At 41.1% G+C, this 15,281-nt stretch overlaps 2 protein-coding genes across 2 annotated transcripts; both read right to left on the minus strand.

Moving 5' to 3' along the window:
- Positions 1 to 46: 46 nt before the first annotated feature.
- Positions 47 to 6,304, minus strand: LOC145551496 (uncharacterized). The gene is made up of 3 exons (XM_081606545.1): positions 5,821 to 6,304; positions 5,322 to 5,626; positions 47 to 1,782 (listed from the first exon to the last, which is right to left on the minus strand). The coding sequence occupies exons 2-3, from the start codon at positions 5,588 to 5,590 to the stop codon at positions 1,515 to 1,517; spliced, it is 537 nt and encodes a 178-aa protein (XP_081462671.1). The 5' UTR covers positions 5,591 to 5,626; positions 5,821 to 6,304; the 3' UTR covers positions 47 to 1,514.
- Positions 6,305 to 9,031: 2,727 nt separating this feature from the next.
- Positions 9,032 to 13,903, minus strand: LOC103463796 (uncharacterized). Its single transcript, XM_008407394.3, has 2 exons — positions 13,131 to 13,903; positions 9,032 to 12,074 (listed from the first exon to the last, which is right to left on the minus strand). Exons 1-2 carry the CDS (start codon positions 13,511 to 13,513, stop codon positions 11,837 to 11,839), a joined length of 621 nt encoding a protein of 206 aa, XP_008405616.1. The 5' UTR covers positions 13,514 to 13,903; the 3' UTR covers positions 9,032 to 11,836.
- Positions 13,904 to 15,281: the final 1,378 nt, after the last annotated feature.

Consider the following 15,281-nt stretch of genomic DNA (forward strand, 5'->3'; position numbering starts at 1 on the left):
TATACACAAATATTGAAAGAAAATTTATACCAGAAATCCTAGAAAGTATTATAAAAAGCATCCTTTATTTTCTTGCGTTAGAAACTACCTTATCTGATGACAAAGCATATTTGCATCCTGTTCTCAGTGCATGACCCCTTATAAATGTGATACATTCATCTTTCAGTCTAAAAGAGGTTGTTTAAAACATTTTTAATACAAGTGGATTATTTCTTAAATTCTCTATATAAACGTAACAAAATGTAGCTCTTTTGTTTTTTTTATAAATCCCACGTTAGCTGGGAGGCTGCACAGTCTCCTGACAGGAGAAACTGTCCAGGCCGTTCTCTGTGAAAGTAGCTTGTTTGTTTTTTCCCCCCCAACATGACCGTCAGGTTAATGGAGCAGCCTGTCCTCTGATGCAAGATGCAACCTGCCACATCCGCTTTCAAAATGGGCCAGGGCTTTTGTTTTCAACACAGAATCAGTTTAAGGTTATTACATTTGTTTATGTTCCCCTTTTATACAGATTTATTGAAATGTACAGGGAACACTTTATGTCTTAGAATTAGTTTCTATATGTCGTTTTGAACCTCTTAATACTGCTGTTATACCTGATAACAAAGCCAGTTTCTATTCTATTCTTCTGGAAAGTATTTATCATCCATCCATTTTCTGTACACCCTTGTCCCTTAGAGGAGTCAGGAGGTGCTGGTGTCCATCTCCAGCGAATGTTTCGGGCGAGAGGCGGGGTACACCCTGGACAGGTCGCCAGTCTGTCGCAGGGCAACACAGAGACAGACAGAAAAAAAAAAACATGCACCACAAACCTAGGGAGAATTTAAAGAGACCAATCAACCCGACAGTCATGTTTTTGGACTGTGGGAGGAAGCCGGAGTACCCAGAGAGAACCCACCATGAACAGGGAGTACATGCAAACTCCATGCAGAAAGACCGCAGGCCAGGAATTGAACCCAGAACCTTCTTGCTGCAAGGCAACAGTGCTACCACTTGTGCAGCCTGCATTTATCATCCTTTTTTTTCTTTTCTCAAAAATCCTGGCATTTTATCAAGAGTTTGGACTCTTTCAGAGCTGCTGCGATCCAGGCCATAACGAAGCAGCAAAGGGGAAGGAAAAAAAAACCCATAAATAAATGGATAATTGCATAAAATAAATGACACGGCGGCAGACTGAGACAACATAACACTGCATATGGGTTGCAGGCTGTAGTGAATTAAAAACAAGATATGTGCTTTAACATACGTATGCTGCAGATATACGAAACTGAAGTTACTCGTGTTTAAACGTAAAGACAAGACGACTTAGATCCAACACCAACATTTCCTGACAACAGTTCAACTTCCACCACTCCTGCCTTTGTGACGGTCCAACCGTCCACGGGAAGCCTGAGCTGAAGTCGAGTCTCGATTGGTCGATTTCAAGGCACGGAGGAGGTTTGCAGCTGTGAGTTCAGACAAAGCTCTCGCTTAGAAGAACAGTAGGCACCGGAGGAGTGTAGGAAGTCCAACCCAGTTTAAACTTGCTGGCTGCCATCTTGATTTGTACATTCAGTGTGTTCAGGAAGTTGCTGTTCGTTGTGCTCGTAGTTCGGCTGTTCGCCGTGCTCCTGGTCCGCCTCCTGATTGGCCTCCTGGTTTATGTGCTGGCTCTTCATCACCGTGTCGTACGACGGCGGCGGCTCCATGGTCCAGGGCGGCGGGGTGGACGGCAGGGAGGGTTCGGGCTCCGGCGAAGTGCTGACGGCGTCCGTCGACATCTCCCGCCGGATTCGGTCCAGCCTCCTGATGGGAACAGAGATGCGGTGAGAACTTCCTGTTTTAATCTGAAACAGAAACTTCCTGAATACTTCCGGAACGCCTTAGCTCAGTGCTAACTGCGCCAAGCGCGCCGGCTACAAATCTGGTTTCCCTGTTGATGCAGATGGACACTGAATTTTTCTGAGCTTTCATTTCATAGAATTGAATTGTAAATAGGGCCACCAACAGCAACCATTGACTTTTGGGACGCACTTTTTCAATAAAATAGTAATTTTAGAAAATAGAAAGCCGCATATTCTATTCTTATTCAGGAAAAATAAACAAGAAAATAGGAAGCAATTTACTAAAAGAAAAAAGAAAAAAAGGTGGGAAATTGGATTCCATTATTTTTATAAAGTCAAATGTCTGAGATCCTTTTTGTGCTTTAAAGCTACAACAATGTTATATAGATTCTTGATTTCTGACCAAAGAAAAACAGGATATGTTGCTTGTTTTATTGCTATATTGCGATTGTAGTTTTTGTGGCTCGTGAGTGCTTTCAGTCTGATGATGTCTGACACACAGTGGGAATAGTTGGGACACCGCTGACTTATGCAATTAAAGACAACACAGATCACATCCTAAATCAGTCACATGAAACAAAAACAAGGCTAAACAACGTCTCCCGTCTCACAACTGATGGAGCGTCTCACGTTTGCAGAGGAATCATTTAGTCATTTAGAGTTTAAAGGAAATGCCTCCAAAAAAAATGCTGTTGAAAATACATATGTATAAAAAGATGAATTTACCAACAAACAAAAAAATAAAGAAATGTGGTTGAGAGTGATGAGGTGAATTTGCTTTAACTTAAGAGGATAATTAATGTCTAAACATGGCTGGAAAAATTTTAGGCAGGATATTTGTGCCAACAAATTATGCTTAATAACTATTCAGTCTATCTATTTATGGGAAATGGCTTATGGGTGTTACGTGTTCGGAAGAAATCTGACTTTTTCCAAACATCTGCTTAACACAGATCCATCCTCATCACAGCCAGACACCTGATGTCATCAAACTACTTCTGTGAAACGGTAGAATCTATTTTTTTCCGTAGGGCTGATGACATCACGATAGGCTGCTGTCCGGCTGCTCTCGGTGCCGAGACGAAACAAGAGCTGATTGGAGCGAGAGCGTGATGGACGGACTGAGTCGGATCCACTGTGATGTTTAATCTGCACTAAGGTAGAGCGGTTTATAATATATATTAATTCTGAACAAGGTGGCATCAAAGAAAATGCAAATTAAACCAATCAGCTTGCCTACACCTTTTTGGAGTTTTGACTTTATGGTTTGGTCATGTTATCAGACGTGTGAAGGCATTTGTAGAAAAGGGTTTTAGTAGGAGAAAAACTGGATGTGTGACCATCAGATGAAATCCTCCAATAAAGGATACAATGTTTCCAGTTGTGTTAATTTTAGCCAGAATGCAACAGTGTTGCTCTTGTGTCGCTACAGAGTTGCTACCATGGGATGTCAGCTGGACGCCTCAGCTCCAGGAGACTCAACAGACTCCTGAACAGTTCATTCTTTATTCTGACATTATTTCTTTATTAATGTTATTTAGAACGCAGACAATATGACTGCCTCCAAGAACTAGCACTCCATGTTCTAGAACGGTAGCCCTTAATCAGCCAGTCTGTTGTTTCCCACCCTCAGGTGCGTCGGTTTTCCTAATCTTTCTATACTACGTGTTTTAGCTAATAAACTGGGACTTTTCTCAGCAATATTTTCTTGATTTTTCTCAAACAAGTAAAGGGAGTATTGAAACGCAGCCCAGTTTGTTCGTCTGCGGAGTCCATTGTTCTCTGTGCCGGTGGTTTCCTGTCTGTCGGCGGACGCTCAGCTCACTGTTTCAGAGAAGAGCGAGACGTCGCAGCTGCTGCCATGCAGTCGGCTTTGGTCTCAACAGTTAGCATCCTAAAAGTAAAATAATCTCAGGATGAATTATATTTATTTTGTTCATGCCTACATATTTTTGATTCAGATGACACAGAGCCTTACAGAGCTGTGAAAACAGTATGTGCCAACTTCTTCTGTTTTGCTTTTTGTCATTACATGTTCCAGACTTATGTTTTTTTTTACGTCAGTAAACTCAAAATGTGTGTTATTTAAATGTCGATCTTATTTGTTGAGGGGAAAAATAACTAACATGACACCATATTTATTTAAAAGTTAGTACCTCTTAACCCAAGTGCTGCTTCTGCCACACTTGGGAGCAAATCTGCTATCAAACGATGTCAGTCTTTGCGATAACCGGCAGTCTACTGGATTGTTTTCGTTCAGTTGTAGATAATGCAAGTCCTTTTTTGATTCCATTTCAAAACATGTGAATCAGATTTAAATCCTGTACTTTGACTAGGCCACTCAAAATGCATCAAAATGATTTTTGAGAGGATCATCGTCCTGCTGCATAACCCACGTTTGGTTGACGTTGAACTTTCTTCTTCAGGATTTTCTACTCCAGGATTCATGTTTTCATCACTTTGAACCGGTGCTGAGGTCCAGAAGCAGCGGAGAAAGCCCAGATCATCATACTAACACCACTGTGTTTGACAGTAAGTAATATTCATAAAATGCTGAGATGCACACCCTCCAAACATTTTGTATGTTGTCTCATTTGTCCGGTGAATATTTTTCAAAATCCTTGGGGATCATCGGATTTTTCTTGGCTGATAATAGGCAGTTATATGTGTTCTTTTTAGTAACCATTGGCTTCTTCCTGGGATTCTCCCATGAACACCATTTCCTTCCAGACTGTTTTATTTTTCTTTAATTGACTGTCACTGCTGTTTACTGAAATCCTAAAGCAATCGATATGGGTTTGTAAGCCTTTCCAGACCGACAGACGTCAAAAACATTCCTTTTTTTGTGTGGTTGTTTGTTCTTTTTAAATCAAATCTTGAGCTTTTAATGTTTAAGCGCACTGTGTAAAAGTTCTATTTAAGTGATTTCTTGACTCTACAAGTGGTTCATCACAAATTACATTTTTCACAGCCATGTTGGCCACTTTTTGTTCTTTCACACACAAAAGAACAGCATTTTATAATCAATGGGTGACTTTTGTCTGACACTAAAACACGCAAGTGACAAAAAATAAAGCTTTTTTTTTTTTTTAAATCAGCAAGGTTGCCATTACTCTTCCCCCAGCATGTGTAGCGGGTTGTCTCGTTGACCTGCCAACGGATGCATACTAACGCTGTAATTTAAGAGGGAGAACATGCTCCACATAACTGCTGACGATAAGCAAGGTGAGCATGTTGGGAAGCTGGGATACTGTGGTCATATTAAAACCCTTTAACACAATTCACTCATATTTCTACAAGTCTGTTTCTGGGCCTAATTGTCAAAAGTCTTCAAATCAGAACAGCATGGAGTGGTTTTTATAACGTAGGATAAAAAAAAAAAATTAAAAAAAAGTTATTTTCTTTTATTTATTTCTGCGCTATACTTTCATTTTATCCCCAAAACCCCTTCAAGACACCCCCCCCCTTTCCTCGCTGATGTCACCTTCAAAGAGTGTTTACCTTTGTATGGCCAGGGCCTGCTGTGGGCTGAAGCGTGTGCCAGTGGGGGGGTGCAGGAGGAAGTGTCCAGGCACTCCCACCTGTAAATTCTTCTTAGCCATGCAAACTCCTGCCACCACCACGCTCAGTCCCCCCATACCCAGAAAAATCCCAAGTACCATCAGTGGGAGCGTTGCGTGGTACGCCGTCCCAGAGCTAAAGATCATGATTCCCCCGGAGGTCATCAGCAGGACGCCCAGACAGAGCAGCGTGCCGTGATGGATCGACATCTCAGGGGCTCCTGCCCTCCACGGCTTGGTTTCTTCCTGTTCCCGCATAAGAGAGGAGACAGATAAAGATCCGAAAATGTGCTTGCTTGCTTGCTTGTGTGTGTGTGTGTGTGTGTGTGGAGTGGGGAGTGGGGAGTGGGGGCATTACAGGGGAGGTAACAACAAGAGCAAACAGAAAGCAGCTGGAATGTGAGCAACATGTAAATAATAAGTGCCAGAAGCGTCGATACCTGCAGGGAAACCGCGCTGAGGAAGCTGGACCATTACTCCTTCACAAGTTATCAACTCTGACTCCAAAATCCCTGAGGAATAGGACGGGAAAAAGAAAAAATCGTGGAGAGACGATTTATCCAGGCCAGTCCGAATTTCCAGCGAACCCCGCCGCGCCTCTCTCTCTCTCTCTCTCTCTCTCTCTCTCTCTCTCTCTCTCTCATACCCCCGCGGCTCTACCGCCTCTCCCCCGGCTGAACGCTCATTTCTCCCGCTTGGTGTTTGTCCAGAGCTAGCAGCGTCGAAAAACCCCCCTCTTCGATCAGAGTTGATGATGTCGCTCTGATTGGGTGCGGAGTGGGTTTCATCTGGTCAAAGCAGCAGCAGCAGAAGAAGAAGAAGCGGCAGCTGCGGTGGAGGAAGTGCTTTTATTTTTAATGAGGAAGGCTTTTTTTTCCTTTTTTTTTCACTGACGAGAAATTGAGGGCAGGCCGTCCATACACACAACACACACACACACACGGTCTGAACATTGTCACTTGTTTGGGCAGGCTGTTTGCTGCACGGAGAGTTATAGCCGCAGTTAAAGATGAGCAGTTCCAGCTGGAGATGGAGCTGAGCGGCCAGCCCGGCCTGAAGCAGGCCGCAAGTCAAACTCTATATCTCTTTATTTGGGTTCTCATCCCTCCGCCTTAATAAACTTGTTGCCTGAGCAGAGGCGGTCGCGCCAATAGGGTCCGCCCACCCCGGGCACCACCAGGCTTTCTCTGATGAAACAGTTATCTTGGTCGCAGTTGTAAACTTTTCTCGTGCTGAGATTCTCTGTCCATTTCCTCATGGTAGATTTTTGACCAGGAGAAAGTATTTGGTTTTGAGCTCAGAAAATGAGGTTTTATTTTTATGTATTTATTTATGATCCTCTAAATCAGTTTAATCCCCCAGTATTGCAGTGTTTCAGGCTGAACAGTTTTTTTGTTTGTTTGTTTTTGCTGCTAAGGTTTTTGTACCTGAGACGGTGCCTTTATTTACTACTTGTAAAACACAGTACTTTGACAAACCTTTTAAATCAGATACAATAGACCTCGTGTCTATTTACCATAAATTAAAAAAAACATCTGTTTGACATAACCAGATTGGGTAATCACCGAGTCTTTCAAATGGAGAATGAGTTACAGAAAAATGGTCACGTGATTTTCAAACAATGTGCTGATGCCATTTTGTTTTTCACAAGGCACATTTAAAGAATCTACTTTTTAACCAAAGTGCTGTACTGTACTAAAACAGAACAGACATAAACAAAACTAAAATAGAACGACAAACTAAACAGAAATAACACAAAATGCAAAGTCTGAAATGACTTAAATAAAAACCAACTCACACAACTTCAAAATCCACTGAAAACATTGTTTTTTTAAACACTTAAAAATAACGAGACAGGTTGCTTGTTCCATAATATTGGAGCCACAATAATGAGAAAACCTGATCTCTTCTGAGGTTCAGGTTCGGTTTTGGTACAACCAACCCGGAGCTGGACAGCTCACCCAAAGGTTCAGTGGTGAAACACGACGCCGACGCAGGTCAGACTAGTATACAGAAGAGGAGGATCAGTGAGACGTTTAAAAGACAAGACAGATTTTAAAATCAATTCTTTGGCACCCATAAACCAGTGGAGTGAAGACAGAGCCGGTGAGATAGCAGCGATCTGAACAAGCTGAAGGAGTGAAAGAGAGGCCTGATGCGCATTGACATAATTTAGCCGAGTTTTGATTTTAAAAAATGGGTTGTTGTCTCCAGGTCACCTTTTGCAAAGAATGGTTTAAGTAAGACAACCCGACGCACCTGAAAGAAACTGTTCCACAAAACATGGACTGACCTGTTCACACAACCTGAAACCTGAGTCCAAGGTCACACCTGGACTTGTAACACGTTGCTCAACGTACAGCTCCAGATCACCACCGTTTGGAACAGCAGTGTGCGAAGTGTTGTTAGGTGTGAAGAAAATCATCTGTGTTTTGTTGTCAATAAAGCTCAGAAAATCCATGATCAATCATGTCTTGATGTCATCGAGGTGATGCAGAAGAGATGGATGGAGCGCAGACTGTTTGGCCAGGGAGTTAAATCTGATAGTCATCTGCAAAGCAGTGAAAAGAGATGATATGACTTCACAACACCGACTCTAAAGAGAGAGGATACAATGAAGAACAGGAGAGGACCGAGAAGTGAACCTTGAGGAACGCCACAGGAAAGAGGTGTTGAAACACGCCTGGGTTTTCTGTATGAACACAGAAGCTTGTGTCCCGTTGACATAAACAAATCCAGTCTAACGCTGCACCTTTGTGTTCCCTACAGATTATAAAACTACTGTGGAAACAGCTAAATGCTTTCATCTAAAAGTACAAAAATCCCCCAAATTTCCAGAATCGGTTGCTAAAAGGAAGTCACTCAAAATCGTCAACATTATTTCGGGACTAGTTTTCCCTGCAGTGTATGAGTGCAAGATGGGGGTTTTCAAAAAACAAAAAACAAAAAAAAAAAAAGATGGGTGTTAGAGTTATTATGTTTGTTATCATTCTTACAGGTATAATTTTATGTCACTAGTTTTTATTTAGAGGTTTAGTGTTCAAACTTGTTGAAACTTGGGAGACAAAAGGTAAATCTTCCTTAATCAAGCATGTTTGTACAGATGGTGACTTAGATCTTCCTGGGAAAGTCCTGAGCTGTAAAACCTATCTATGTGTTAATTTAGTTTCTGTGTCTCCCCTCTGTCTGTCTGAATTCACATCCTACTGTGAAGATAGGATGTGGGTTTCACCCCTTCCATTCCTGTTTACACCTTTCTCTCCCCTGCTAATAAAAGAGACAAACAAACTGAAGGTTTTCAGAACGCTCTATGAACAGCTCGGAGGAGCAATTGATAGAGTCTTCTCCTTTGCAAAGTTTGTCATGAAATTCATATACGTTGTCTGTGGTTCTTTTATGTAGGTTCTAGGAAAATACCTATCAATGGGGGTTTTCATTCATCAATATGACACAAAATGGAACAAAATAGAGAATAATCACAAAATTGCCACATACATGAAAACACAAACCTTCTGCTAGTGACACATAACAACTGCAAATGATCATTTTGTGTTTTTCGTTGGGGTTCATCTGTCCCGCCATGAGGGCGTGCATTTCAAAATAAAAGCCATGAAAACTGTCTGCATATTAAATGAAGAAAACAAACATATTGGAGCTGCCTCTTCCATCCACATGTTTTATTTAAGAAAAATTAATACACTCTCACATGATCTGACATAGATGTTCACTTGCATTTTCTCACTACTAATAATAATAATAAGACAAATTAAACATGCACACACAGTAATTTTGTCTCTTCTGCTGTGAGTCCAACAGGCTGCATTTATTGTGCTTGTTCAGTCAGAGAACAGAGGAGTGCAGTGCAGTTTCTTCCTTTACAATAGTGCAATGAATGGTGCACTATTCATTGCACTATTTACAATGAATAGTGCAACGTAGGGTGATGGCAGTATTATGCACTCAGCCGTCCAGAAAACCTCCAAGAGTTTTTTTTTTGCCTGCTTGGACAAACCTTTTTTTTTTTTTTTTTCCACAATTGTAACTCCGTCTGAATCGTTTGTCTTATGACCTAAGATAATGGTTTCCAGTTGATGCTTTTAGCTTTTGTGCAGAAATGAAGCACATATTTACATAAACAAGTAAACAATAAACACGACGCGTACAAGTTCATTTCCACGTCGCAACGTTAGCGATAAAGGTCTTTGAAAGAAGATCGTACCTCGAAAACTGATTAAAACTCAACCACTCTGGTGTCGTTCTTTAAAATGGAAAAAAAAATTAAACAACAAAAACAAAAGCACTGCAGTCGGCCATGTTGTAATATTTAAAAGCAGAGGATGCTACGCCAAAGAAGGGCAGTGGTCTGTTGAGCACATGGAAGCACATATGGTCAGATGAGTCAGTGTTCCCAAGCTTCCAGCACAATGAGGAGGACAATAAGCTCAGCACACAAATGAAAAAAACGAGGCAAGCATTTTTTCAAGATTTTTCTTTTTTTCACAAAAAAAAAAGACAAACGTACAACTTTGCAGGTTAGAAAATAAGAATTAAAAAAAATCAGTCAGCTGGTAAATCCTAGAAAGTAAGCGTGCACAAGTGTTTGTTGAGTTAAAGCAGGTTTTTGTACCTTCTGCTTGCTTCTGCCGCTATAAGGCAATTGATGGAAGTTAACACCATTTCAGCTGCTGATGTTTTCCCATCAAACCCAAAGTGATTGTCAAAGCTCGGCACGTAAAGGTTTGCTGCAACTTCAAGGACGGTATTTACCTAGAAAACAACCGTCCGTCAAACTTCTTTTTCCTGAATTCCTGTGAATGTTGGTATTTTGTGACAAGGTCTCCATCACTGCTAACTCTTTTCAGCCAAAGTGTGACCAACAAGGTTAACAACCTTTTTTGATTTGCTGTTGAAAAGCTGCAAATCACAACAAAAAAAACCCCTATTGTTATATCTGTCAAATTTTCTGCAACTAAGCCAGATGCTAAGTTCTTTGTATCATGAGATTGTTTCAATTTGATTTGAAGAGAGATAAAAAAAAAGAGTCAAGTTTCTTTGATTGGCATTAATCGATATCTTTGGCTTTCTTTACATTCATTACCAAACATTTGATCTATGTGCTTCTGGAAGTCCTCAAGCTGTATAGTTGCTGATTTAAAGCGTAAGTGATAAACATGGTAAGCCTCAGCTTGGCTGTACAGCGGGTCAAGAAAGCACACACCCCTCTTATGCAAAATATATATCCAAATCCACATACGAATGTTTTATGAGGTGAACATTAACGATTTGGAATGGGTAAGCCAAAACCTAGAAGTAAACTTGACAGGAACTTGACAATCTGAGAGACTCTGAAAATGTTAGCAGGATCAGAAGGTAGAGTGGGCAAATTTTGGCAAGTCAAAATGTTGGATGCTGACAGACTCGTGCAAAAGACTAAATGCTGAAGCTGAGTCAAAACAAGCTTCAAATAATTACTATAAAAGGCTTGGTTACACTTATGCAACTAGAATATTGCATCTTTTATCGTCTTTCCAACACCTTCGAGGAAATCTGTAACTTTTTCAGTTTAATTGTGATGGCTATGTATCACATTATATGTGGGAAAACACCAGACATTACATTATACACTACAAAATGTTAAAATTTTTGCGCAGTCTTTTGTGATCCTCTTTTAGATTGGGAGAGGGATAAAATAAAAAGTATTTCCTCAAAATGTCCCCTTAAATCTAGCTCCAAAAGTGAATCAATCTCCATTCTTCCCCACGCGCTGTAGTTTTAAAACCCTACATTAAGCTTAAAGAAAAGTATTATAGTTTCAGTCAGAAAAGTTAAGGTCTGTAATTTCTTACTTTAATCATTTAAGCTGCATTAAAGTCTCAGTGGTATGTATGATTGAGGCTTTGCTCCCTTTAAATGATTTAGCCTCATGCAAATAGAGGTGAACGGTCCTGGTTCATTAAAGCTTCTAGCTTCAGAATTGATATTCACTGAAAAAAGATTAAATAAAAAAAATAAATTCAGTAGGAATGTCACCATTACATGGGTTACCTTTTGTTACCCAGCCATCATTAAAACTCACCTCGTCGCTGTGTTTTGCTAAGCTAGACTAACATGCTGTAGCTGCTTCTCAGTTCATACTTAATTTGTAATAATATTATCTCTAATACATGTTTTATGATACAAATCATCCTAGAATGATCCCTAGAAAAACAATGTAGTGCTCAGTTTGGAATGTAAGAATGATATTTAAGCTAGCTCAGTATTTGTTAGCAAATTGTTGAAATGTTGGCTTACAACGCTTTGTTTTGCCCAAATGACCTCGAACTAGCTTTAATCATGTTTGACGTATTTAACGTAGGAAAAACATGCAGTAAACCAGAGAGAAGTGGGCTTCAAATGAATCACAAAGGGTAGGAGCTAGCATCAAATTTATGCCCATTTAGAAGAGAAGAGGGCGTGTCACACCTCAAAGCTAATCTCTCTCGACTGTCCAAACAAGGGCTCTGTTGCCAGGTGTGTGTCTGAATATGCACGCCGCAGGTGTGTAGAGCTACAGGTGGTTTTGATGGCGACCTCATACGGAGGCGGGGGTTCCTGCCACGGTGGAGGGCGAGGTGCTGGGCTTAACCCGCCACAGTCCATGGGTGGATAGTCGAAATCTTCGCCACGAGTAGCGTTCCTCTGGCTCTCCATCGTCCTACAGACAGAAAAAGTAGGATCTGGTGTGAGAACCATCATGTGAAAGCAAACATAAATAGTAACAGTGCTTTTCAGACTTCTATAACTTTATATTACATGTCCTCTAAGACTTGAGCATTAAAAACAACTGATTTTTCTATTTGGTGAAATGCCCCTATTATGGTCCAGTTTTAGTTTTCTGGCAAAAAACCACTAGATTTATAAAATGAACATTTCTTGTGTCTCAAAGAGTGTGTGATGCTATCCACTCCAGCCAGGTTCCCAGGGTCTTTGGATCACTGATCCTCCAGTGTACTTTCGACTGTGGGAACGTGGTACTTTTCCACGTATTCATCCTTTGGTTCCCATCGAAAATCCGAAGATTTACCCGACCAAATCAAACCAATCGAGTTAAAGTCTCAGTTTAAGCTCCAACTAATGTGACATAACCACTCCTTGACTTAAGAAGATCAACGTGGATCTGCTTTGCTTAAATAGCATGTTCACTTATGTTTCCCATTTTAGAGCGTGACTAAGAGAAATGCGCCTCTGCATCTCTTCCTATTTATAGCCCAGGGAAACAGGAAGTCATAGATCACCAATACATGTTCGTAGACCCTTGGACGGGTTTAAGTAGTATAGGTAAGAATGTTTTAATTAGTCATTCACTCTTTCAGAAGCATCAAGTAATGTTTTGAGATACTAGAAACAACAATATTCAGAGACAATACAGCCACAGGCTCAACAGGAACACACACACACACACACAGATAGGATGCTTGAAATGATCCAACATTTCTCAGGACGATGTTTGTGTTTTGTGGAGTGAAAGAAGTGGTATTAGTGAGTGAACAGTCAGACGGCAAATTTCATTGCCTTGGCAAACTGAAATCTGAACTCTTATTAAAAGGGCAGCAACAAATATGCCAAGACGTTTAAACAATGATGCTTTTTTACTCTTTGGATTCAACCAAGAGGCATAGCAAGTAAGTTAGATAAAAAAACAAAAGTCAAACAACAACAACCAATATTTACAATGACAGCATTTTTCCCCCCTTCTTCTTCTTTCACCCACCTGGGCAGAAACACGGACTGGGACTCTGGGAACCGAGTCAGCTGAGGAGAGAAGAGAGCATGGCTGGAGTAGTTGGAGTAGTCGTTGTAAGGGTAATGGGGACAGTCCGGGTCGAAATCCCGGTGGTTGTAGTTCGCTACATTTTTGCTGTTCATGGCCCAGAAGAGTCCCAGGATGAGCATGACCACCCCCAGCACCACACAGCACAGCGAGAAAGCCTGCAGGCGGCTCTGGTAGGAGGCCAGGAAGGCTGTGGAGCCCCCGGTCACAATGAGGAAGGCTCCGACGAAGATTGCTCCGTGGTGCAGGGAAGGCATCTCCCCGCAGGACTGCAACCTGTCTCTGAGCTCTCTGCTTGGCTGGGGCCGGCTGGACGGTGTCATTCACATGTAAACAGTAGCACAGAGCGCGGTCCCCCTGTGCACTCTGACAAAGACCAGAGATCCGAGCGATTTACAAGAAACCCCGACGAGACGAGTCCTTCTAAATCTCACTGTTTGGTCTCCATCACTTCCATCTCCATTAGTGCTGAAACACTGCCGGTCATTTTTAGTCCATGTGTTTATTCTCCCACTTCTGTTCCAAATTGTTGGTCTGTTGCAAAACTTGGGGGGGGGAACAAAAATAAAAGAAGAATGAAAACGTTGAACGCTTTGATGCGCATCAGGCTAATGTTGAGCAGCTGTGTGTTTATCATCAAGCCAGATGGACAAGAGGACGGCAGAGCCCATTAAGAAATCTTTACTGGCGCCCCACCCTCCCTCTAATGTGTCCGAAGGGTACCACTTTAGCCTGCGTGTGTGTCTGCAAGAGGGGATGAGAGACAGGAAGAGGGACAGAGAGTGAAAGAGTGCAGGTCGAAGCTATTTTTCTGAGCACAAATGGACGTAATATAGAGGACAATTGGATGTATTCTTCAGCAATGTGTGTCATGAAGCGCCATGACTCTGAACCCTGATTAAGTTTGAGAAATTTACAAAGTGCATCCAGTCTTAAATAAAGAGAAAATAAGTCCCACACTGCCTTACGAAAGCATTTACTCTCCTTGAACAGTTTTACATGCTGCGACCACCGACTTCAGCTTTGTTTTGATGAGATTATATTTGATAAAATAACCAACATGAGGCAGTGCTGTGCTGAACCACCTTTCTATGGCAGGTCCTCTGGACGTGGCTTTGCACGGCTGTACACGTTATAGTCACATAAACTCCGAATGAATAAAATTACAATTTAAAAGTTTAATCTTTTTCTCCATCGATTCCCAAATTGTATACAACCGTACAGTTAGCAATTCCCTAAAAATGAGGAAAAATGGTGGGGAAAGGATATAGTTGAAGCCAGGGGCACGGTATAGGGGGGAGAAGTGATGACAATTCTAGGGGCCCTGACCAGCAGGAGGCCCTCCACAATTTATTTATTTATATATTGTTCATAGAAATAAAAAAAAAATAAAAAAAATGGGGCCCTGTCAATTACAAAATTAATCATATTGTATTTTCAAAGATTGTTTTTAGACTCCACTCCCAGACCAAAAAACAGACATCCATATTTGTCCTGAACCCCCCCGCCCTGCATGAAATGGTTCATTCCTGCTTGAAGTGCTTGAGAGTGATGCTGTTCAGCAGCAGACAGTAGGAAACAAGAATGATTGTGGCAGTTACTATGCTGCTAAGAAAAGTTAGAAAATCAGGTTTTCAGAAAAAAAAAATAGAGAGAGGGAGAGAAAAAGGTAAGTGTTAATTTATAACCCAGTTTTTCTCCAAGAGAGGTGGGTAAACTGTGAGATTATCAACCATTTAGCATAGTTAGCATAGCTACAGACTACTGTTTGCCTCCATTTCACTAGCATTTAATGAATTAAAGAAAAGAATTACCAACATTCATATATTTAACTTGTCCCTTGTACCTTTTACCACTTAACAACAGATGAGTCAGTCAGCAGCAGCTCTAACCCACGTCCCTCCTGATCCGTTCTCTCCTAAGTAAAATTAAAGCTGCAGTATGTAACTTTTATAAAAATAATTTTTTTCCACATATTTGTTAAAACTGTCACTATGTTGTGACAACATGGTATGAGAGATAATCTGTGAAAAATCTATTTCCTCTGCTTTCTCCCAGTGCTATCTAAAAACAACCAGTCAGTGGCAGGAG

Source organism: Poecilia reticulata, chromosome 4, assembly GCF_904066995.2.
Source record: "Poecilia reticulata chromosome 4, P_reticulata-male-v2, whole genome shotgun sequence".
In the NCBI taxonomy this organism is placed as follows: domain Eukaryota; kingdom Metazoa; phylum Chordata; class Actinopteri; order Cyprinodontiformes; family Poeciliidae; genus Poecilia; species Poecilia reticulata.